The sequence below is a fragment of the Meles meles genome, chromosome 20, assembly GCF_922984935.1.
Source record: "Meles meles chromosome 20, mMelMel3.1 paternal haplotype, whole genome shotgun sequence".
Classification (NCBI taxonomy): Eukaryota; Metazoa; Chordata; class Mammalia; order Carnivora; family Mustelidae; genus Meles; species Meles meles.
Window position 1 is genome coordinate 20,711,303 of NC_060085.1, and position 21,726 is coordinate 20,733,028.

Consider the following 21,726-nt stretch of genomic DNA (forward strand, 5'->3'; position numbering starts at 1 on the left):
ATGAACAGACACTTCTCCAACGAAGACATACAAATGGCTATCAGACACATGAAAAAATGTTCATCATCACTAGCCATCAGGGAGATTCAAATTAAAACAACATTGAGATACCATCTGACACCAGTTAGAATGGCCAAAATTAGCAAGACAGGAAACAACGTGTGTTGGAGAGGATGTGGAGAAAGGGGAACCCTCTTACACTGTTGGTGGGAATGCAAGTTAGTGCAGCCACTTTGGAGAACAGTGTGGAGACTCCTGAAGAAATTAAGAATAGAGCTTCCCTATGACCCTGCAATTGCACTGATGGGCATTTACCCCAAAGATACAGATGTAGTGAAAAGAAGGGCCATCTGTACCCCAATGTTTATTGCAGCAATGGCTACGGTCGCCAAACTGTGGAAAGAACCAAGATGCCCTTCAACGGATGAATGGATAAGGAAGATGTGGTCCATATACACAATGGAGTATTATGCCTCCATCAGAAAGGATGAATACCCAACTTTTGTAGCAACATGGACAGGACTGGAAGAAATTATGCTGAGCGAAATAAGTCAAGCAGAGAGAGTCAAGTATCATATGGTCTCACTTATTTGTGGAGCATAACAAATAACATGGAGGACATGGGGAGATGGAGAGGAGAGGGAGTTGAGGGAAACTGGAAAGGGAGATGAATCATGAGAGACTATGGACTCTGAAAAACAACCAGAGGGTTTTGAAGGGGTGGGGGGGGGTGGGGAGGGGAGTGGGAGGTTGAGGAACCAGGTGGTGGGTAATAGGGATTGGCTCGTACTGCATGGAGCACTGGGTGTGATGCCAAAACAATGAACACTGTTATGCTATAAATAAACAAATAAACGAATTTTAAAAAAAGGAAAAAAAAAAGAAATGATCCAAGAATGTGTTACTTACAACAGATTTACTTTAGCTTTGAGGACACACATAGGATGAGAGTAAACAGATAGGAAAAAAGATACTCCATTCAAATGGAAACAAAAAGAGGCAGTGGTAGGTATTCTTTATCAGATGAAATAGACTTTAAGTCAAATGCTGTAATGAGACAAATAATGTGATTATATAATGACAAAAGGGTCAGTTCATTAAGAGCATAAGACAGTGTGGAGATTCCTGAAGAAATTAAGAATAGAGCTTCCCTATGACCCTGCAATTGCACTGCTGGGTATTTACCCCAAAGATACAGATGTAGTGAAAAGAAGGGCCATCTGTACCCCAATGTTTATTGCAGCAATGGCTACGGTCGCCAAACTGTGGAAAGAACCAAGATGCCCTTCAACGGATGAATGGATAAGGAAGATGTGGTCCATATACACAATGGAGTATTATGCCTCCATCAGAAAGGACGAATGCCCAACTTTTGTAGCAACATGGACGGGACTGGAAGAAATTATGCTGAGCGAAATAAGTCAAGCAGAGAGAGTCAAGTATCATATGGTCTCACTTATTTGTGGAGCATAACAAATAACATGGAGGACATGGGGAGATGGAGAGGAGAGGGAGTTGAGGGAAACTGGAAGGGGAGATGAACCATGAGAGACTATGGACTCTGAAAAACAACCAGAGGGTTATGAAGGGGCGGCAGGGGCGGGGGGTGGGGTGGGAGGTTGAGGAACCAGGTGGTGGGTAATAGGGAGGGCACGTACTGCATGGAGCACTGGGTGTGATGCCAAAACAATTAACACTGTTATGCTGTAAATAAACAAATAAAAATTTTAAAAAAAGTAAAAAAAAAAGAGCATAAGACAGATATAAATACATATGCCCCTAGCTTCAGAACACCTAAATACAGAAAGCAAATATTAACTAAAGAGAGAAATAGACAGCAATACAATAATAGTAGGGGACATCAATGGCCCACTTTCAATACTGGACAGATAATCCAGACAGAAAATCAGTAAGGATACATTAGACTTGACTTAAGTCCCTATACTTAGGACCTAATGGACCTAACACACATATACAGAATATCCCATCCTAAAGCAGAGTAGGACATACATTCTTCTCAAGTGCACACGGACAATCTCCAGGATAGATCAATATTAGGCCACAAGATAAGTATAAACAAATGTAAGAAGATTAAAATAATATGAAATATTTTTTCTTATGACAATGATTTAAAACTAGAAATCTATAATAGGAAGAAAGCTGGAAAATTCACAAATATGTGAAAATTAAACACCACACTCCTGGATAACCAGTGGGTCATGGAAGAAATCAAAAGAGAAATTTTTTAAAAATCTTGAGACAAAAAATGGAAACACGACATACTAAAACTTATCAATCATTAAATAAATTAAAAAATAAAGCAGTTCTAAAAGGAAAGCTTATAGTAATAAATTCTTATATTAAGAAAAATCTCAAGTAACTGATCTTTATACCTCAAAGAACTAGAAAAATAACAAACTAAGTCCAAATTTAGCAGAAGGAAGGAGATGAAGTTCAGTCCAAATTTAGCAGAAGGAAGGAGATAAAGCTCTGCTAAAAATATAGAAAATGAACAGAAAAGCAATAGAAAAGATCAAGAAAGAAAACTAAGAGTTGGGTTTTAAAAAAATAAACAGAATTGACAAACCTTTAGCTAGACTTGCCAAGAAAAGAGAACTCAAGTAAATGAAATTATAGATGAAAGAGGACATTACAACTGATACAACAGAAATATAAATGATAATAAGAGACTACTGTGAATAATTATATGTCAACAAATTGGGCAACCTAGATAGAAACATACAACCTACCAAGACTAAATCAAGAAGAAATAGAAAGGCTGAACAGACTATTAACAAGTAAGGAGGGTGACCTGGTAACAAAAACTTCCCAACAAAGAAAAGCTCAGAATCAAATGGCTTCATGGGTGAAGTTTGTTGAACATTTAAGAAGAATGAATATTAGTCCTTCTCAGAGTCTTCCAAAAAATTGAAAGGGAGGGAATATTCCCAGACTTATTTTACAAGGCCAGCATTTCCCTGATACCAAAAGTCAGATAAGGACACTAAACTGGAGGATTACTGAAGGGAGGGGTGGGGCTTGGGGTAACTGGATAATTGTTATTAAGGAGGGCATGTGTTGTGATGAGCACTGGATGTTATAGGCAATTAATGAATCATTGAACACTACATCAAAAGCTAATGATTACTATATGTTGGCTAACTAAACATTAAAAAAAAAGAAATCTACAGACCAATATTTCTGATTAATACAGATGCAAAATTTCTCAACAAAATACTAGAAAATCAAATTCAATAGCTCGTTAAAAGTATCATACACCATGAACAAGTGGGATTTATTTCTGGATTTCAAGGATTGTTCAGCATAAAGGTGATAATAAATCGTATTAATGGAATGATAAATTGAAATCATATGATCATTTCAATAGATGCAGAAAAAGCACTTGACAGATTTCAGTATCCTTTCATGATAAAAACTCTCAACAAAATGGGCACCTGCCATTTGCGACGACGTGGATGGAACTAGAGCGTATCATGCTTAGTGAAATAAGTCAATCGGAGAAAGACAACTATCATATGATCTCCCTGATATGAGGACATGGAGAAGCAACATGGGGGGGTAGGGGGATAGGAGAAGAATAAATGAAACAAGATGGGATTGGGAGGGAGACAAACCATAAATGACTCTTAATCTCACAAAACAAACTGGGGGTTGCTGGGGGGAGGTGGGATTGGGAGAGGGGGAGCGGGCTATGGACATTGGGGAGGGGAGGCGAACCATAAGAGACTATGGACTCTGAAAAACAACCTGAGGGTTTTGAAGGGTCAGGGGTGGGAGGTTGGGGGAACAGGTGGTGGGTGATGGGGAGGGCACGTTTTGCATGGAGCACTGGGTGTTGTGCAAAAAGAATGAATACTGTTACGCTGAAAAAATAAATAAAAAGGGAAAAAAAAAATGGGCACCTGGGTGGTGCTGTTGGTTGAGCACCCAACTCTCGGTTTCAGTTCACGTTGTGATATCAGTGTTGTGAGATCAAGCCCCAAATTGGGCTCTGACTCAACACAGTCTGCTCAGGACACTCTTTCCCTTTTCCTCTGCCCCTCACCCCCCATCTGTCTCCCTCTCTCTCTCTCTAAAATAAATCTTAAAAAAAGAAAAAAAAGCTCTCAACAAAATGGACACAGACGCTACATATCTCAACATGATAAAGATGACTGTGACAAGCCCGCAGCTGACATCATACTCAACAGTGAAATGTTGGAAGCTTTTCCTCTAACATCAAAACCAGACAAGGGTACCTAATCTCACCATTCCTTTTCAACATAGTATTAGAAGTTTTAGCCAAAGTGATTAGGAAAGAAGAAAAAGAAAAGTCATCCAAATTGGTAAGGGAGAAGTAAAATTGTTTCTATCTGCATATGACATGACCTTACATATAGAAAATCTGGAAGTTTCTCCCACCAAACTGCTAACTAATGAATTCAGTAAAGTTTCAGAATACAGAATCAACATGCAAAAGTTAACTGGGTGGGGAGTTGGGTGAACCTGGTGGTTGGTATTATGGAGGGCACATATTGCATGGAGCACTGGGTGTGGTGCACATTAAAAACAAATAAAAAAATTTTTTTAAAGATTTTATTTATTTATTTATCAGAGAGAGAGGGAGAGAGCACAGACAGACAGAGTGGCAGACAGAGGCAGAGGGAGAAGTAGGCTCCCTGCTGAGCAAGGAGCCCAATGTGGGACTCGATCCCAGGATGCTGGGATCATGACCTGAGCTGAAGGCAGCCTCTTAACCAACTGAGCCACCCAGCTGTCCCAAGAAATAAAATTTTTTAAAAGTTAATTGCAAAAGTCAGAATATATAACAATGAACTATCTGAAAAAGACATAAAGAAAACAATCCCATTTACAATAGCATCAAAAACAATAAAATACTTAGGAATAATTTAATCAAGGACATGAAAGAGCTATACACTAAAAATTATGACATTGATGAAAGACATTAAAGAAGACACAAGTAAATGGAAAGATATCCCATGTTTATGAATTAGAAGAATTAATATTCTTTTTTTTCAAAGATTGTATTTATTTATTTGACAGAAAGGGAGATCACACGTAGGCGGGTGGGGGGAAGGGAAGCAGGCTCCTCGCTGAGCAGAGAGCCCAAGGCAGGGCTTGATCCCAAATCCTGAGATCATGACCTGAGCCAAAGGCAGAGGCTTAACCCACTGAGCCACCCAGGCACCCAAAGAATTAATATTCTTAAAATGTCCATACTGCATAAAGCCATGGATAGACTCAATACAATCCTTATCAAAATGCCAGTGGGATTTTCCACAAATAGAAAAAACAATCCTAAAATTCAAATGGAACTACAATATACCTTGTATAGCCAACCAGTCTTGAGAAAGAACAAACCTGGAGGTATCACACTTTCTGATTTCAAACTACATTATAAATATAATATACATTATAAATGTATAGTTATCAAAACAGTGTGCAAAACAAAACTATTGTGGCACTGACATTAAAATAGGTGCACAGACCAATGGAACAGAACTGAGACCCCAGTAGTAAACCCGCATATATATGGTGAACTAATATTTGACAGGAACATTAATAATATTAAATGGGGAAAGGATAGTCTCTTCAGAAAATGTTGGGAAAACTGGATATTCACATGCAGAAGAGTGAAATTGTACCTCTGTCTTACAACCAGTCACAAAAATTAACTCTAAATGGATTAAATATTAGACCTGAAACTGTAATCTCTCAGAAGAAAACAGAGCAGAGCTGCTTGACATAGGTGTTGGTGATATTTTTTTGAATATGACACCAAGAGCAAATCAGTGAAAGCAAAAATCAACAAGTAAGACAACATTAAAACAAAGTTGATTCTGTACAGCAAAAGAAACAACAAAATGACAAATCAGCCTACAGGATAGAAGAAAATATTCACAAACCACAGAGGTGACAAAGAGTTAATATCCAAAATACATAAGGAACTCCTAAAAGTTCAACAGTAAGAAACCAAATAATCTGATTTTTTAAATGGTCAGAGGATTTGACTTTTTTCTAAAGAAGACACAAAAATACATGAAAAGGTATTCAGTATCACCAGTCATTTAGGAAGTGCAAATCAAAACCACAATGAAATACTACTTCACACCTGTTAGAGTGCCTGTCATCAGAAAGACAGGAGGGACAAACTTCCAGTTATAAATAATTCATGGAGTGGAAAGTACAGCATAGGGAATATAGTCAATAATATTGTAATAACATCAAATGGTGACAGATGGTGACTACACTTAACTGTGGTGAACACTAAATAACATATAGTATTGTATAGTATTATTGTATACCTGAAACTAATATAACAATGTATGTCAATTATATTACAATAATCAAAAATAAAAGAGAAAGTGTTTTTCAAAAGATGAGATAAATGTGGCAAAGATGTATAGAAAAGAGAACTCCTGTGGCACCTGGTTGGCTCAGTCAGTTGAGCAACCCACCTGCGATTTCTGCTCAGGTCATGATCTCAGGGTCTTGAGGCTGAGCCCCAGATCATCAGGCTCCATACTCAATGAGCAGTCTGCTTGAGATTCTCTCCCTCTGCCTCTCCCCCAACTTGAACTCACTCACTCTCTCTCTAAAATAAATTAATCTTTAAAAAAAGAAAAGAGAACTCTTGTGCACTACTGTTGGAAATACAAATTTGTATGGTCACTATAAAAAACAGAATGGAGATTCCTCAAAAAAAAAAAAAAAGAAAGAAAATAGAACTACCATATGATCCAGCAATTCTACTTTTGGGTATATATCAAAGGAATTGAAAGCAGGATCTCAAAGAGATAGCTACACTTCCTTGTGTATTGCAGTATTATTCACAATAGCCAAGACATAGAAACAACCTAAGTGTCCATTGATGAATGAATGGATAAATAAAATACGATGTATATACAATGGAATATTAATCATCCATAGTAAAGATAGAAATACTGCCATTTGTGACAACATGGATAAAACTTGAGAGCATTATACTAAGTGAAATAGGTCAGAGAATGGCATATACTTATGATCTCACATATATGTGAAATCTAAAAAAGCTGAACTCACTAAAAACAAAGAATAAATTGGTAGTTGCCAGGGGCAGGGGAGTATGGGAAGTGAGGAGATACTAGTTTTAAGAGGATTTAAGTTCTGGGATCTAAAGTGAAGCATTAGATTAACTATAGTTAACAGTAGTGTCTTTTGTACTTGAAAGTTGTTTAAAAAAAAAAGTAGATCTTGAACATTCTTACCATGCCAACAACAAAAAGGTAATTATGTGAGACAAAAGATGTGTTAACTAACCTTATTGTGGTACTCATTTTGCAACATTATACGTGTAAAAAATCATCATGTTGTGCACCTTACACTTATATAATATTATATGTCAATTATATCTAAGTGAAGCTGGGAAAAAAATCTTTCCCAGAACATAGATATGAGTGTCCAGATTGAAAGGGCCCAATAAGTATTTAGCACTTAATTATGACACTTCAGCTCACTAAAGCTGAATGCTTCCAGCAAGAGAAATAGGTCACCTACTAAGGATTTGTCATAAGAATAGCATCTGTCTTAAGAGCAACATCAAAAACTAAAAAATAATGAAATATTGCCTTTAAAATTCTGAGGGAAAATAAAATTTGACCTAGAATTCTATTTTTATTCAACCACATTCTCAATCAAATGGGAAAGTAGCCTAAAGAAAATTCTGGTCATTCCAATTATAAAAACAAAAAGCCTCTTTAAACCTTTTTTTCAGGAAACTACTGAAGGATAAATTATTTCTTTAAAATGAGGGAGTAAACCAAAAGAGGCTATATGTGCCATCCAGGAAAGGCACTGTGACTCAAAGAGAGGCACAAAGAATTCGGATTCCGTTGGAGGGTGATAGGCCTAGAGGGTAACTTGTTCTGATGAGAGCACAAGGGCAGCCAGGAAGCCTCTCCAGGAGAAAAATGACTTCAGAGAATATGTGGTAGTTTTACCATATGGAGAATGTTTTTGGAAGGTACTTTTTTAAAAGGTATTTTATAGAGCTTTGGAGGACATAAGAGGAGGCCCTATAATTTAAATAAAACTAAGATTCCTAAAACGAAAGCAGAATGTAGTAGAAGAAAGGAAATATAATTGAAGTACACTATTTGGTCCATCAGTAAACAATATTTATTTATTTTTAAATATTTTATTTATTTGAGAGAGAAATACAGAGATAACAATAGAGAGCACAAGCTGGGAGGAGAGGGAAAAGCAGGCTCCCAGTTGAGCAGGGAGCCTGATGTGGGGCTTGATCCCAGGACCCTGAGATCATGACCTAAGCTGAAGGCAGACACTCAAAAGATGGAGCCAGCCAGCTGCCCCCTCAATAAACAATATTTAGAAGTTACAGTCTTTAAATAAGGCTTTTCTTTTTGCATTCAAACACAACTATTTTTTTTTGGTCTGTTCTTTTTTTTTTTTATTTCTTTCCAGTGTTCCAGAATTCATTGTTCTTGTACCACACCCAGTGCTCCATGCAATACGTGCCCTCCATAATACCCACCACCAGGCTCACCCAACCTCCCACCCCTCTCCCCTCCAAAATCTTCAGTTTGTTTCTGAGTCCACAGTCTCTCATGGTTCATCTCCCCCTCCAGTTTCCCCCAACTCACTTCTCCTCTCCATCTCCCCATGTGCTCCATGTTAACCCATCTCCATAGGTTTTAACCAAAACTTGTGAGATATTAGGAAAGTAGATAAAGGGAAATGGATATAAACAGATCTGAAAATCCTCAGCTGCCATTATAAGAAGCAAATAGATAAATCTAAAACTGCATAAGAAGAGAGCAATATAAATGTGACATTTAGAAATACTTGATAAATTTTAGAAAAAAATTATAAAGAGTTGAAAGTACTTATCTCTAGGAAATAGTACAACGTGAATATAGGACCAGTAATTTTATTGCAAGACTTTTAGGGTTATTTAACTTTTAATACTATGTGCTTGTATTACTTTTAATACATTTTAATGTTAATTTTAAAATGTTGACTTATCCAAAAGGCCAAAGAAAGTTTCAAGCCCCTTTTTATTTTTTTCATTTCATGCTGATTTTTCTTTTATCCTATGTATATATTTTTTCTCTTGTCATCTACTTTTATCAGTCTTTTTTTGTCTGTTTTTGTATGTATACTTCATAAATCTTACTTGGGGCCCATTTGGGCTGGGCCTTCTCTTATTTTATCTTTCTTTTTTTTTCCTGTCTCTCTCTCTCTCTCTCTCTTTTTCTTTTTTCTCTCTTTCTTTTTTATTTCATTTGGGTGGTGACTCTCGAATGCTCAGAAGTGTTCCAGGGTGCACCTTGCCTGCACCACGGTCAATACATCCAGCTACATCCATTCAGCTATCTCTCACCAAAATTACTAGGAGGAGGAATGCCCAACAGAAGAAAAATTCAGAGGCTGGGTGTTCTGCAACAGAGCTAATGGCTATGAACATAGACAATATGTTGGAAGGGGAATTCAGGCTAACAATTATCCAGGCAATAGCTAAGTTGGAGAAAGCCATGGATGACAAAATGGAATTGATTAGGGCAGAACTGAAAGCTACCAGGGATGATGTTCACAATGTTCTCAATGAATTCCAATCTAATTCCAATCTAATCTAAATTCTCTAAAAGCTAGGGTAACTGAGACAGAGGATAGAATTAGTGATCTGGAGGACAAACAGATAGAGAGAAAGGATCAGGAGGAAGCCAGGAACAAACAGCATAGAAGCCACATAAACAGATTTAGGGAAATAAGTAACACCATGAAACGTTCCAACGTCAGAGTTATTGGAATCCCTGAGTGGGAGGAGAAAGAAAGAAGACTAGAAGATATAGTGGAACAAATTCTCCATGAAAATTTTCCCAATCTGGCGAATGGAACCAGCGTTCATGTACTAGAGGCAGAGTGGTCTCCCCTCAAGATTATAGAATCTCAAAAGTCCTCAAGACACCTGGTAGTAAGAATGAGGAATCATAATTGTAGACAGGATCTCCTGAAAGCAGCTAGGACAAAGAAGCTCCTTACGTACAGAGGAAAGCCCATCAGAATAACGTCAGACCTGTCCACAGAAACCTGGCAAGGCAGAAAGGGCTGGCAAGATATATTCAGGGCACTAAATGAGAAGAACATGCAGCCAAGAATACTTTATCCAGCAAGACTGACATTCAAAATGGATGGAGAGGTAAAGAGTCTCCAAGACTGGCAGGGCTTAAAAGAGTATGCGACCACCAAGCCAACACTGCAGGAAATATTAAGGGGGGTTCTATAAAAGAGGAAAAATCCTAAGAATATCATTGAACAGAAATATGGAGACAATCTACACAAAGAAAGACTTCAATGTCAATAAAAACATATCTATCAATAATCACTCTCAGTGTGAATGGCCTAAATGTGCCCATAAAATGACACAGGGTTGCAGATTAGATAAAACGACAGGACCCATCCATATGTTGTCTACAAGAGACCCATTTTGAACCTAAGGATACACCCAGACTGAAAGTGAAGGGATGGAGAAGCATCTTTCATATTTTTAGATAGAAAGAACTGAATAAGGTGAAGAAAAACCATTTAAACCAACCTTTTGAAAGTCCACAAAGTTATTGAAAACCACTTATTTTTATGTTTAATTGCATAAGGTAAATGCACAGTAAGTTTCTGAGTTAAATCTTAAAGTTATCAACAAGTTTCAGAGGAATAACCTTTTGGAGCCTTTTTGTATTAACACATAAGTCTATTACTAGAGATTACAAAGACTCCATGTGAAACTTTCTGATTTTAATACTCTTTGTCACTCATTTTACATGAAAATTTAATGAATAGAATTATACCTTAAGCTTACATTTAGAGCATGTTGTTTTTCCTAAAAACAAAACAAAAACAAAAACAAACAAAAAAACCCACAAACCAATCCCCTGTGCAAGTACTGAGTGGTAATAATTGAAAAAAAAAAAGTCTCTTTAAATGCACAAATGGATTTCCTCTTCTATACGACAAGAATCAGAGGAAGCCTCTAATGCTCCTCAACTCTTGCTTCTGCTTAATAAAATGTCCAACCCCACTTTCAGCAACAGAGAATTAGTGCTACCCAAACTAGAAAGCATTTCAAAGGGCAACAACAAAGTATTTATGTTAATTGTAATTAGCTATGCCTCTTTGGGGAATGTAGACAACTTGAAGATTATATAAAAGCTTCTAATTTTTGGAAAGATTTAACAGAGCACTCACATTATAACCTCCTGTTAAGCTATTATCTTTCTACATGAGCATGTGTTGGGAATAGTGTTAGTCTGTTATCTTCTAGTGCTGATTAATATTTTTATCAGATCAATGTTTGTACTTTCATTTCTGGATTTAAATCAATTGATTCGATTATTTACTAACAATGAAGCATCATTTTATTAGTGATCCTGACTAGATATATCATATTCCCTTGTAAGACCCACAGCACTTAACACAATTCTAAACATATATAGCAGACAATTAAATGTGTTATTCAGGTGAATAGAATATCTAAAGTTGTAGAGGTTTTTTTCCATATTGGTAGACTTATGTAGATTAAATGAACCAGAGACTTAAAAGGGATGAAAACGCTTTCTGTGTAGGGGAAATTTGGCATTACTATAGTAATGTAGTGCATACACTAACACCAAGGAAATAGAAACAATCATCAGAAATTATTACCAACAGTTATATGCCAATAAGCTAAGCAACCTAGATGAAATGGATGCATTCCTGGAAAACTATAAACTCCCAAAATTGAACCAGGAAGAAATTGACAACCTGAATAGACCGATATCTAGTAATGAGATTGAAGCAGTGATCAAAAACCTCCCCAAAAACAAGAGCCCAGGACCTGACGGATTCCCTGGGGAATTCTACCAAACTGTCAAAGAAGAAATAACACCAATTCTCCTGAAGCTGTTTCAAAAAATTGAAGCAGAAGGAAAACTTCCAGACTCTTTTTATGAAGCCAGCATTACCCTGATCCCCAAACCAGGCAAAGACCCTACCAAAAAGGGGAATTTCAGACCAATGTCACTGATGAATATGGATGCTAAGATTCTCAACAAGATCCTAGCAAACAGGATCCAACAGTACATTAAAAAGATTATCCACCATGACCAGGTGGGATTCATCCCTGGGTTTCAAGGATGGTTCAACATTCGCAAATCAATCAATGTGATAGAACAAATCAATAAGAGAAGAGAGAAGAACCACATGGTCCTCTCAATTGATGCAGAAAAAGCATTTAACAAAATCCAGCATCCGTTCCTAATGAAAACGCTTCAAAGAATAGGGATAGAGGGAACATTCCTGAACTTCATAAAATCTATCTATGAAAGACCCACAGCAAATATCATCCTCAATGGGAAAAAGCTTGCAGCCTTCCCGTTGAGATCAGGAACACGACAAGGATGCCCACTCTCACCACTCTTGTTCAACACAGTATTAGAATTCCTAGCAACGGCAATCAGACAACAAAGAGAAATAAAAGGTATCCAAATTGGCAATGACATTTTTTAAATTTTTTTAATGAGAAAGGAAAATTTATTCCAAATTTATTCCAAACATAAAGGACACAAAAGCAGTTGTAACAGTTAATTATCTGGTAAAAATTAGAAAACTTGGATAAAATAAAGTTTTCCTAGGAAAAGATAAGTTACCAGTATTAACAGAAATGCAGATTTTAAAGAAAGAAGTGTTAGTATTGGGGTGCCTGAGTGGCTCAGTCAGTTGGGCATCTGCCTTCGGCCCAGATCATGATCCAAGGGTCCTTGGATCAGGTCCCACATTGGACTCCCTGCTCAGCAGGGAGCCTGCTTCTCCCTCTCCCTCTGCCTGTTCCTCTGCCTGCTACTCTGCCTGCTGTGCTCTCTCTCTGTCAAATAAAAAGAATCTTAAAAAAAAAAAAGTATTAGTATTTGGCTGGCCAGACAGATAGACAGACAGAAGTCTAGCTTGTCAAATATTTTATATATACTCACAAAGGTCTTTGAATACTATGAAGTTTATAACCAGGAGACAAATTACTGAATGATTAGGTAATCACATCTTCAGCTCTAATACATTTGGCCATATTTTTTTCCACAACGATTATATATACTCCCACTAGCAATGTCCATGCAATTTTTAACTAATTTATATTTGATGTACATTGTAAATTGCCTGATGTACTTAGGATATAAAGATGATTAAGACAGGGTTTTTTGCTCCATCTAGAGCAGTCGAGAGTTGGGTAGCAAACATGGAGATAATACAGAGGAATGTATCAGCTAGCCAGCTGAATGCTGCCTGGTAACAGGGAAGTGGTTTCTCTTTATAGTGCCGTAAGAGACGTTCCAGAATGCAAGTTGTAGTGCCTTTCTTTGCCCAACCATGCAGTGCACTTTTAAACTGGCTTGAAAGTTCTCATCAAATTTGATGCTTCTGAAATCTAGAATGACATTTGTTATTGTCAAAAGGGATGTTTTATATTGAAATTAGCTATAAACTCCCATATCTAGTTATAATTGAACATTTATGTTTAAGATTGGTAGTTCATTTTTTTTCATTTTTTAAAATTTTTATTTGTTTATTTTCAGCATAACAGTGTTCATTGTTTTTGCACCACACCCAGTGCTCCATGTAGTTCATTTTTAAGAGTTAATCAGTAAATCTGCTTGAGAAGAATGGCTTAATGCAGCCCCTAAAAGTAAAATAAAACAATGGAAAGCATTTTAGGCCAATAACCTTCCCAGTAGGAAGGTTCAGTAAACTGTAGAAAACTTGATTTTTTTTGAAAGCTTGATTTTTTAAAAGCTTTTTTGTATATGATGGACATTTTTGTATGTATACATTCTGTGTGATGATTTCCTGCGCTAGTGGAGGCCTATTTTATTATATTTAATATATATCATGAAAACAAATAGTCCCATGAATGAACATTAATAGTTAATAATAATTAACTAATATAGCTAAAAATACACATGAATATTTAATAATTAGCAAATACAACTAGTAAGATACATTTAAATTAACATTTAATTGTATTCAGTTTTCAAAATACACACATTTAACCCTAAATAAAATTAAGGAGGGAATGTGATGTGATGAGCACTGGGTGTTATATGCAACTAATGAATCATTAAACCCTATCATGAAAACTAATGATGTACTATATGTTGGACTCTGAAAAAGAACCTGAGGGTTTTTAAGGGGCGGGGGTGTGGAAGGTTGGGGAATCAGGTGGTGGGTAATAGGGAGGGCACGTATTGCATGGAGCACTGGGTGTGGTGCAAAAACAATGAATACTGTTACGCTGAAAGGAAATTTAAAAAGTGAAAAAAATTGTTTGCCCATTTTTGTACTGATGGACATTTATGTTGTTTTTACTTTGGGGCTTTTACAAATAAAACTATTATGAAGGGGGAACAGGTGGTGGGTAATGGGGAGGGCACGTTTTGCATGGAGCACTGGGTGTTGTGCAAAAAGAATGAATACTGTTACGCTGAAAAAATAAATAAAATGGAAAAAAAAACTATTATGAAAATTGGGTACAAGAAAAAAAAGAAATGAAACCATTCTACTCAGCAACCATCCTTCCTACTCATGTGATGTAGACTAGCTCACCAAATGAGTGCTGTTTTACACTTCTAAGGCCCAAAGGGAGCAGACAGAAACTCTCATTGTTGAGTTTACCAAGACTAGGGACTGCACTGTTGTGAACCCACAATTCTTCTTGGCCAGGGTTTCCTTCTAAATATGACTGACTTTTCTATAATAACTACTTATAAAGAAGAATACCAATAACAATAAAATAAGAATGATCAGCCACTTAAAATATGATTGGTTCCATGGCAGGTTAATCTGCATAAAACCCTGTGAGGTTGAATTCAGTACGAAATGTTATCCTTACTTTATAGATTAGCAAACACAAAGGTGAGTCGAGATTAAAACCAAGTGTCCTGACTTCTGCACTTAGGTCCCTAACTAATGTATCATGCTGCTTCCCATTAAGTAATTTAAGCCTCACAATAACTCTGTGAGGAAGACAATAAAAGCTTTATGTCAGTTTTATAGTTGAGGAAACTGTCTTTTGCAGAGACTAAGCAGTTTATCTGATTTCACAACTCATTTGCATGTAGCTAGGATTGGAATCTGCTTCTTCTAACATCAGCCAGCAGCAAAGGAACAGCATGTTTGGGAGGGGCCCCTTTGGATTTAAAGACTATACCTCCTCCAGTGTGGAGAGCCTAAAGAAGCTGGATCTCAAGGCTCGGAATGTGGTAGAAGGTGTGGAAAGGACAAAGTCAAAGCACATATCCAGAGGGAGCACCTGTGACTTGGCTGGGGCTTTGAGCTGGTGAGGCTTGAGTTACAATCCAGGCTTGGCCACCTTCTTGCTGTATGAGCTTCAGCACATCACTTCCTTACACCCCACTTTAGTTGCTTCCATCAAATTCAAATAGCATTATTCTAAAAATGTTATCAGACTTAAGTGAGAACTATATATAAAAGACTGCAGAATGCCTCGCATATAGAGGGTGCTTCATTAAAGTTAGTTTCCTTCCCAGATGAGTGAATTTTTCTTTCTTTGTTTCCACAGCACTTATCTAGCCGGCAGAGTGTCCAACAAAGCACATCCCAGGTAAGCAGCTTAACTAGGCCTCCCAGTCTTTTCTCTCAGCACTTGAAGTGGTCACAGCATGGGGACACCAACAGGCAGTGGTAACCACCACGGACATCTTGATTGTGTGATGCCTTTCGTCTAAATAACCCTGACCTCCAAGCAGATTTGGCCAGTCTCTTCTCATTCCTCTGTGCCAATTTACATAAGCACAATTGAAATAACATAGACTGGGAGACTGAAATGAATCCGTCCGGGAGAAAGTAAAAGTGTCATTTAGAATGGTATCTGTTACCATCTAACACTGTAAATCAAGTGCATCAGGGTGACATCTCCAAGTAATAACTTTGAATTTAAAAGTTCATGGAGAATTTAGAAGTTTGTGACCTGGTGAAGATATTAAGTTCACTTGTAAGTTGGAATTACCTTTCCCATAGCTCCTTCACTCAGTTTACTTCTCCCAGCTACATATTTGCCTGCCTCAAACCAAACATATTGACACAGCACCCCCCTACTAGCAGAGAAGACACCTCTGTCTCTCTTACATGATCCCCTTTGATAGTAGAAGGAGAGTTAGTCATTTAGTTTTCATTTTATTCCTGATCAGTGTAGTGAGTAACTAAAATATTTACTGGTTTTTTGCCTTTCTCTTTAGGTAGATACAATGCGCCCACGTCATGGGGAAACCTGTCGGATGCCAGTGCCACATCACTTCTTCCTCAGCCTGAAGAGTTTCACCTACAATACTATTGGGGAAGACACTGATGTCTTCTTTTCCTTATATGATATGAGAGAAGGCAAGCAGATCAGGTAAAAGTTACTAGAAGTTGTGGTGAGGTGGAGATTGTGGAAGGATGGTATTACGTGGGTCATAAGCGTCTCTGGCCTTCAGGGAAGATAGATGCACATAGAAGATAAAACAAGATAAAGTAACTTCTTACATAACTAGGAGTTTTGCCTCAAATCCCAGTGTACCTTGAAGTCACATGTGGCCTTTTTTTTATGCCTATTTCCACATGGAAGTTCGAATTCCAGTCTTGGCTGTTGCCTCCTCAGGGAAAGAAAAGGATGCATCTATTCAGTGCCAGATAAAACGCATAGGAGAAATACAGAACAAAGCAAATTCAGCAGAGAGGCCCCACTCTATAATGCAGGAAGCCCTGGGCCCTGCCTTGTTGCATGTGAAGGAGAGGGTTCACAGGGAAATAGGCTAATGGTGTCCTCCTGTCTGAGAGCAGTCTCAGCCCTCAGTGCCTTTCCAGCCCTGCAAAGGGGAGAGCATCTTGGACAGAAAGGAAGGTCAGTCTGACTCCTTCATTCCTCTTTGACCTGGGTTGGAAGAGAGGCCACAGACTGGGGCCCATAAGTAGTATACCATGTATCTTGGCAGAGCAATGAGGCCTTTAAACGTGAACAACTGCGGGGTGGGGAGCAGTCAAGGAGACACTCTGGGCTTCACTTTCTCTACAGGCCAGCAGAGCTCTGATGGGGTGAGATGATAGTGGTAGACAATTTTAGGGAGTCCAGAGAGTTCTCTGGTTGTCTTCTACGTGGGGCAGAGAGAAAATAAATTTGGGGATACTTTTATATTGCCTGGAAGCTTTCTTTATTCAGAGTGCTTCATGGGTCTTTTATTTATTTATTTATTTTTACTTAAAATTTGAAAACAGCTGTTCCATTTTTCCAGTTGCATTGTTATACATAGGAAAATTAAAAATGGAAGTTATAACAGTACAAAAGAAAAGGAGTTAATTTGCACGCTCCACAATACCTCTAATCTTGACCACATTGCCCTGAAAATTAAAGCAACTTGCTTCACTATGGTGTAGAGCTAAAATGATACCCTCACTGTTGGGGTCATGTGGGTTTTCCTTGTCACTGCCATCTCCCAGTCTGTGGGTCTAGAAAGACTGTGGGAAAAGACAGCTTTGGTGGGGACACTAGCTACAGGTGCTGGGCTGTGCGGATGCAGATTCTGGTTGCTATTTTTCCACTAGGCCTGAGATTCATAAACTTTATCACTTATCTTTGTATGTGGAAAAATCCTTTCTAAAAGCTGAATTTTTTGAGACAGTTCAATAAGTGAAACAGATAAAATAGAGGTACTTTACTGTTGGAGAGAAAAGGGAAATAATAGGAATCTCACTATGCCCCTTCCCCCACCCAGTACTGGGTGTAACCACTGAAAGTCCCTGGGTTGTAATATGAAAACCAGAGTACCCTTCTTTATCATCTTGGAGTGCTAGTGACTGTGTCTTCTCTTTCCATGATCCCAGCACTTCACACAGTGCCCGTGCCCAGTACATGCTTTGTCAGGCTTACTGTACAGAGAAGATCCACATCCAGCAGAAACACCCCTGCTCTGGTTTGTAATCCATGCAGGATCATCAGTGTATCAGTTGTTTTTTTACTTGGGCTTCTTGTGTATAATTGAATCTCAAGAAACAACAAAACATTTTAAAAGAAGAAACGTAAAAAACATTTTTTTCCTAGAGTTGCTGGAAATGTTTGGAAATCCCTAGATATTAGAGAACTATACCAGCTTCCCATTCATATAATAAACTTGTAAGGTCCTTAATTGAAAATACCATTTCTTTCTTAAGTTTTAAGAGTGCAGTAATACGCATAATTTTAGATCTAGGCTTAATTGATAAGTGTTCCTTCTTCTTTCCATTAGCATTTGTGTAGTTTTATAAGCCCCCCCAAATTTTAGTTCATTGAACTGATGATACCAACTGTGTTTTCCTAATGATTAGGTATTAAACTGGTGATATATTACTGCCTTGAAGTAGTTACCAGAAATCATGAAAGGTTAGGAATGTATTACATCCCTAACAGATTGCTGATACAGAGACTGTTGACACAGAGCAATCACTGTATCAACCAACAGTGCTAGTCTGGTGTTCAGTATTGCCAGGACGCTCTCACCTCTGTGCCCGAGAACATGCGTGAGCAGAGGGAGCAGGCTAAAGAGAGGACCAGATGTTCCTGCCCTCTGAGTCTCATTGCTGATCCCACAGGCAAACCTAGAGAGGCTCCAGTGAATGACAGCCTGCAAACCCACATAGCACAACCTGATAGATGTTGACAGATGAGTAAGTATTAAACAATCTGCATGAAGGAAGAATCAGCAGCTGGGAGGGCCTTGGTAGCTATAACTTTTTGTGACATTTTATCATTCTGTACAGAGTCATAAATATTTAGCCTTAAAATCTGAATCTCTGATTAAGACCTCTCCCCTGAGCTTCAGAGTCTCATTTCCTTTTTCCTACCAGACATCTGCCCTTGGATGTCCCTCAGACGTTTCTACCTCAGCATATCTAAACTCATTTCATTTCTTTCCTCACAAATATACTTCCTTCTGTGCTACTTAAATCAAGGCATTATCATTTGCCCAGAGATCCATGTCATAGAGTTCGATGTCCTCTTAGTCTCCTCTCTATCTCCTTCCCTTCTCATTTAATCACTCTATCTTACTAACTTCTGTCTCCCAAATATCAGTCAGTTTACTCTCCCTACACCACTCCTGTCGTCACCCCAGATCCTTCACATTTCTCCCCAAATACAGACTCCCTGAATCTACTACCTTCCTACCCTGAGTTACCCTCCACAGCACCACCGTACTTACCTTTTAAAAGGGCAAACTCTTCATACCAAGTTTTTTTTTTCCTGGCTTTCAAAAATATTACTTTAAAAAAGAAAAATAAAAATCTATACCTATTGTTCAAAAAAAAAAAAAAAGGGCAAACTCTTCACATCAGCTCCCACTTAACCTAAAGCCCTTGTAACTCAGTGTGACATAAAAGGCCCAGGATGATATAATTCTATTTCTCGAACCTTATTTCCTGCATCTTGATGAGGCAGTTTTCTTTCCCTAAACATGTCTTGCTCTTTCATGCCCCCCTACCCTTGCTGGCTTGGTAAACTCCTGTCCATTGAAACTCAACTATATGAAACCTTCCTTAGTATTTATGAGTATAATCGGGCCCTGAGACTTCATTGTACCCATGATAACACCCTGCATCTAGCTTTATTCCATTATTAGATATTAAATTGTAATCATACACATGCATGTAGATTTCCCCCACTGGAACTGGAGCTTTCTTGTGTGTGTTTGTACCGTCCCTCCCCACCTCCCACCGCCAGTGCTAAGCACAGAACTTTGGATATTGGAGAATTAAATAAATATTTATTGAGTGAATGAATAAAGAAGTGGTCAAATAACCAGTCCTGTGTGAATCAAGAAAATGTTATTTAATTGAGCAGGTTAGCAAGTATTTACTAAGAATTTCTTGTTTGTGGGCCCCTGTAATAACTGCTTGGGATTTAGAAGTTAAAAAGGACTGTCCCTCATCCTGAGGAGGTCTGAACAAGGCATTATAGGATTTCCAGAAGGTGTGAAACATGTTTTCCTGATTTTAAGTACCCCAGTTAAGTGGAAAAATAAGATTAGGGCATATGTCTTACCGACATGCAGCAACACTTTTTTTTTTAAATTTCTTTTCAGCATAACAGTATTCATTGTTTTTGCACCACACCCAGTGCTCCATGCAATACGTGCCCTCCCTATTACCCACCATCTGGTTCCCCCAACCTCCCACCCTCCACCCCTTCAAAACCCTCTGGTTGTTTTTCAGAGTCCATAGTCTCTCATGGTTCATCTCCCCTTCCAATTTCCCCCAACTCCCTTCTCTCCATCTCCCCATGTCCTCCGTGTTATTTGTTATGCTCCACAAATAAGTGAAACCATATGATAACTGACTCTCTCTGCTTGACTTATTTCACTCAGCATACTCTCTTCCAGTCCTGTCCATGTTGCTACAAAAGTTGGGTATTCATCCTTTCTGATGGAGGCATAATACTCCATAGTGTATATGGACCACATCTTCCTTATCCATTCATCTGTTGAAGGGCATCTTGGTTCTTTCCACAGTTTAGCGACCGTGGCCATTGCTGCTATAAACATTGGGGTACAGATGGCCCTTCTTTTCACTACAACATTTTAAGCACAATAAGCAGTCAGGAAAAAAAAAAAAACAAACAAAAAATGCAGCACTTTAGACAGAAACTTTTTATTAACATATAATGTATTATTTGCTTTAGGGGTACAGGTCTGTGAATCATCAGTTTTACACATTTTGCAGCACTCAACATAGCACATACCCTCCCCAGTGTCCATCACCCAGCCACCCTATCCCTCCCCGCCCCACACCCCACCAACCCTCAGTTTGTTTCCTGAAATTAAGAGTCTCTTATGGTTTATCTCCCTCCCTGTCACTTCTTGTCTCATTTTTCCCTCCCTACCCCCAATGACCCCCTGCCCTACCTCTCAAATTCCTCATATCAGAGAGATCATATAATTGTCTTTCTCTGACTGACTGATTTCACTTAGCCTAATACCCTCTAGTTCCATCCACGTCATTGCAAACGGCAAGATTTGGGGGTTTTGATGGCTGCATAGTATTGCATTATGTGTGTGTGTGTGTGTGTGTGTGTGTGTGTGTGTGTGTGTGTGTAAAGAAGATGTGGTATATATATCACATCTTCTTTATCCATTCATCTGTTGATGGACATCTAGGTTCTTTCCATAGTTTGGCTATTGTGGTTATACAGAATCTTTTATGGAGTTTTTTTAAGCTTAAAAAAAATGAGCAGTCTTGTCTAAATCATTGGTTGTTTTATATTTTTTCCTAATCAATTACATTTTAGACCTTGCTTTATATTTAGGATTAAACTATATAGTTTGGGAGAGAAATATAGTCAGCTTTACCATGTAATAAACTGAGAGAGATTACTTTTCCTGTCATGGTGAGCTAGATCAGTTGTCACCAATGTTGTGAATTTAATACTCAAAGAACTATTTTTTAAAAAGAAAAAAGAAGTCAGAGACGAAGAGGATCTTTGAAAGACTGAGAAGCCAGGCTCTTGGAAAAAGGATTCTAGAAGAAAATGAAAGTAATTGAATTAAAGAGTGTCCAGGATTCAGATAAGGTACTAATTCATTTGTTCAACAGATATTTATTAAGCATCTACTAGCTATTGGGATAGACCCTAGGGATACCGAGGTGAGCAAAAGAAATATC

General features: G+C 38.0%; 1 protein-coding gene across 7 annotated transcripts in view; it reads left to right on the forward strand.

The window, feature by feature from the left end:
• Positions 1-21,726, forward strand: part of DOCK3 (dedicator of cytokinesis 3) — a 608,703-nt gene that overhangs the window by 411,185 nt on the left and 175,792 nt on the right. For all 7 annotated transcript variants that reach the window (XM_045990868.1, XM_045990865.1, XM_045990867.1 and 4 more), the window contains exons 8-9: positions 15,623-15,664; positions 16,299-16,453. In XM_045990868.1, coding sequence (XP_045846824.1) covers positions 15,623-15,664; positions 16,299-16,453 — 197 coding nt within the window. The remainder of the gene's footprint in view (positions 1-15,622; positions 15,665-16,298; positions 16,454-21,726) is intronic.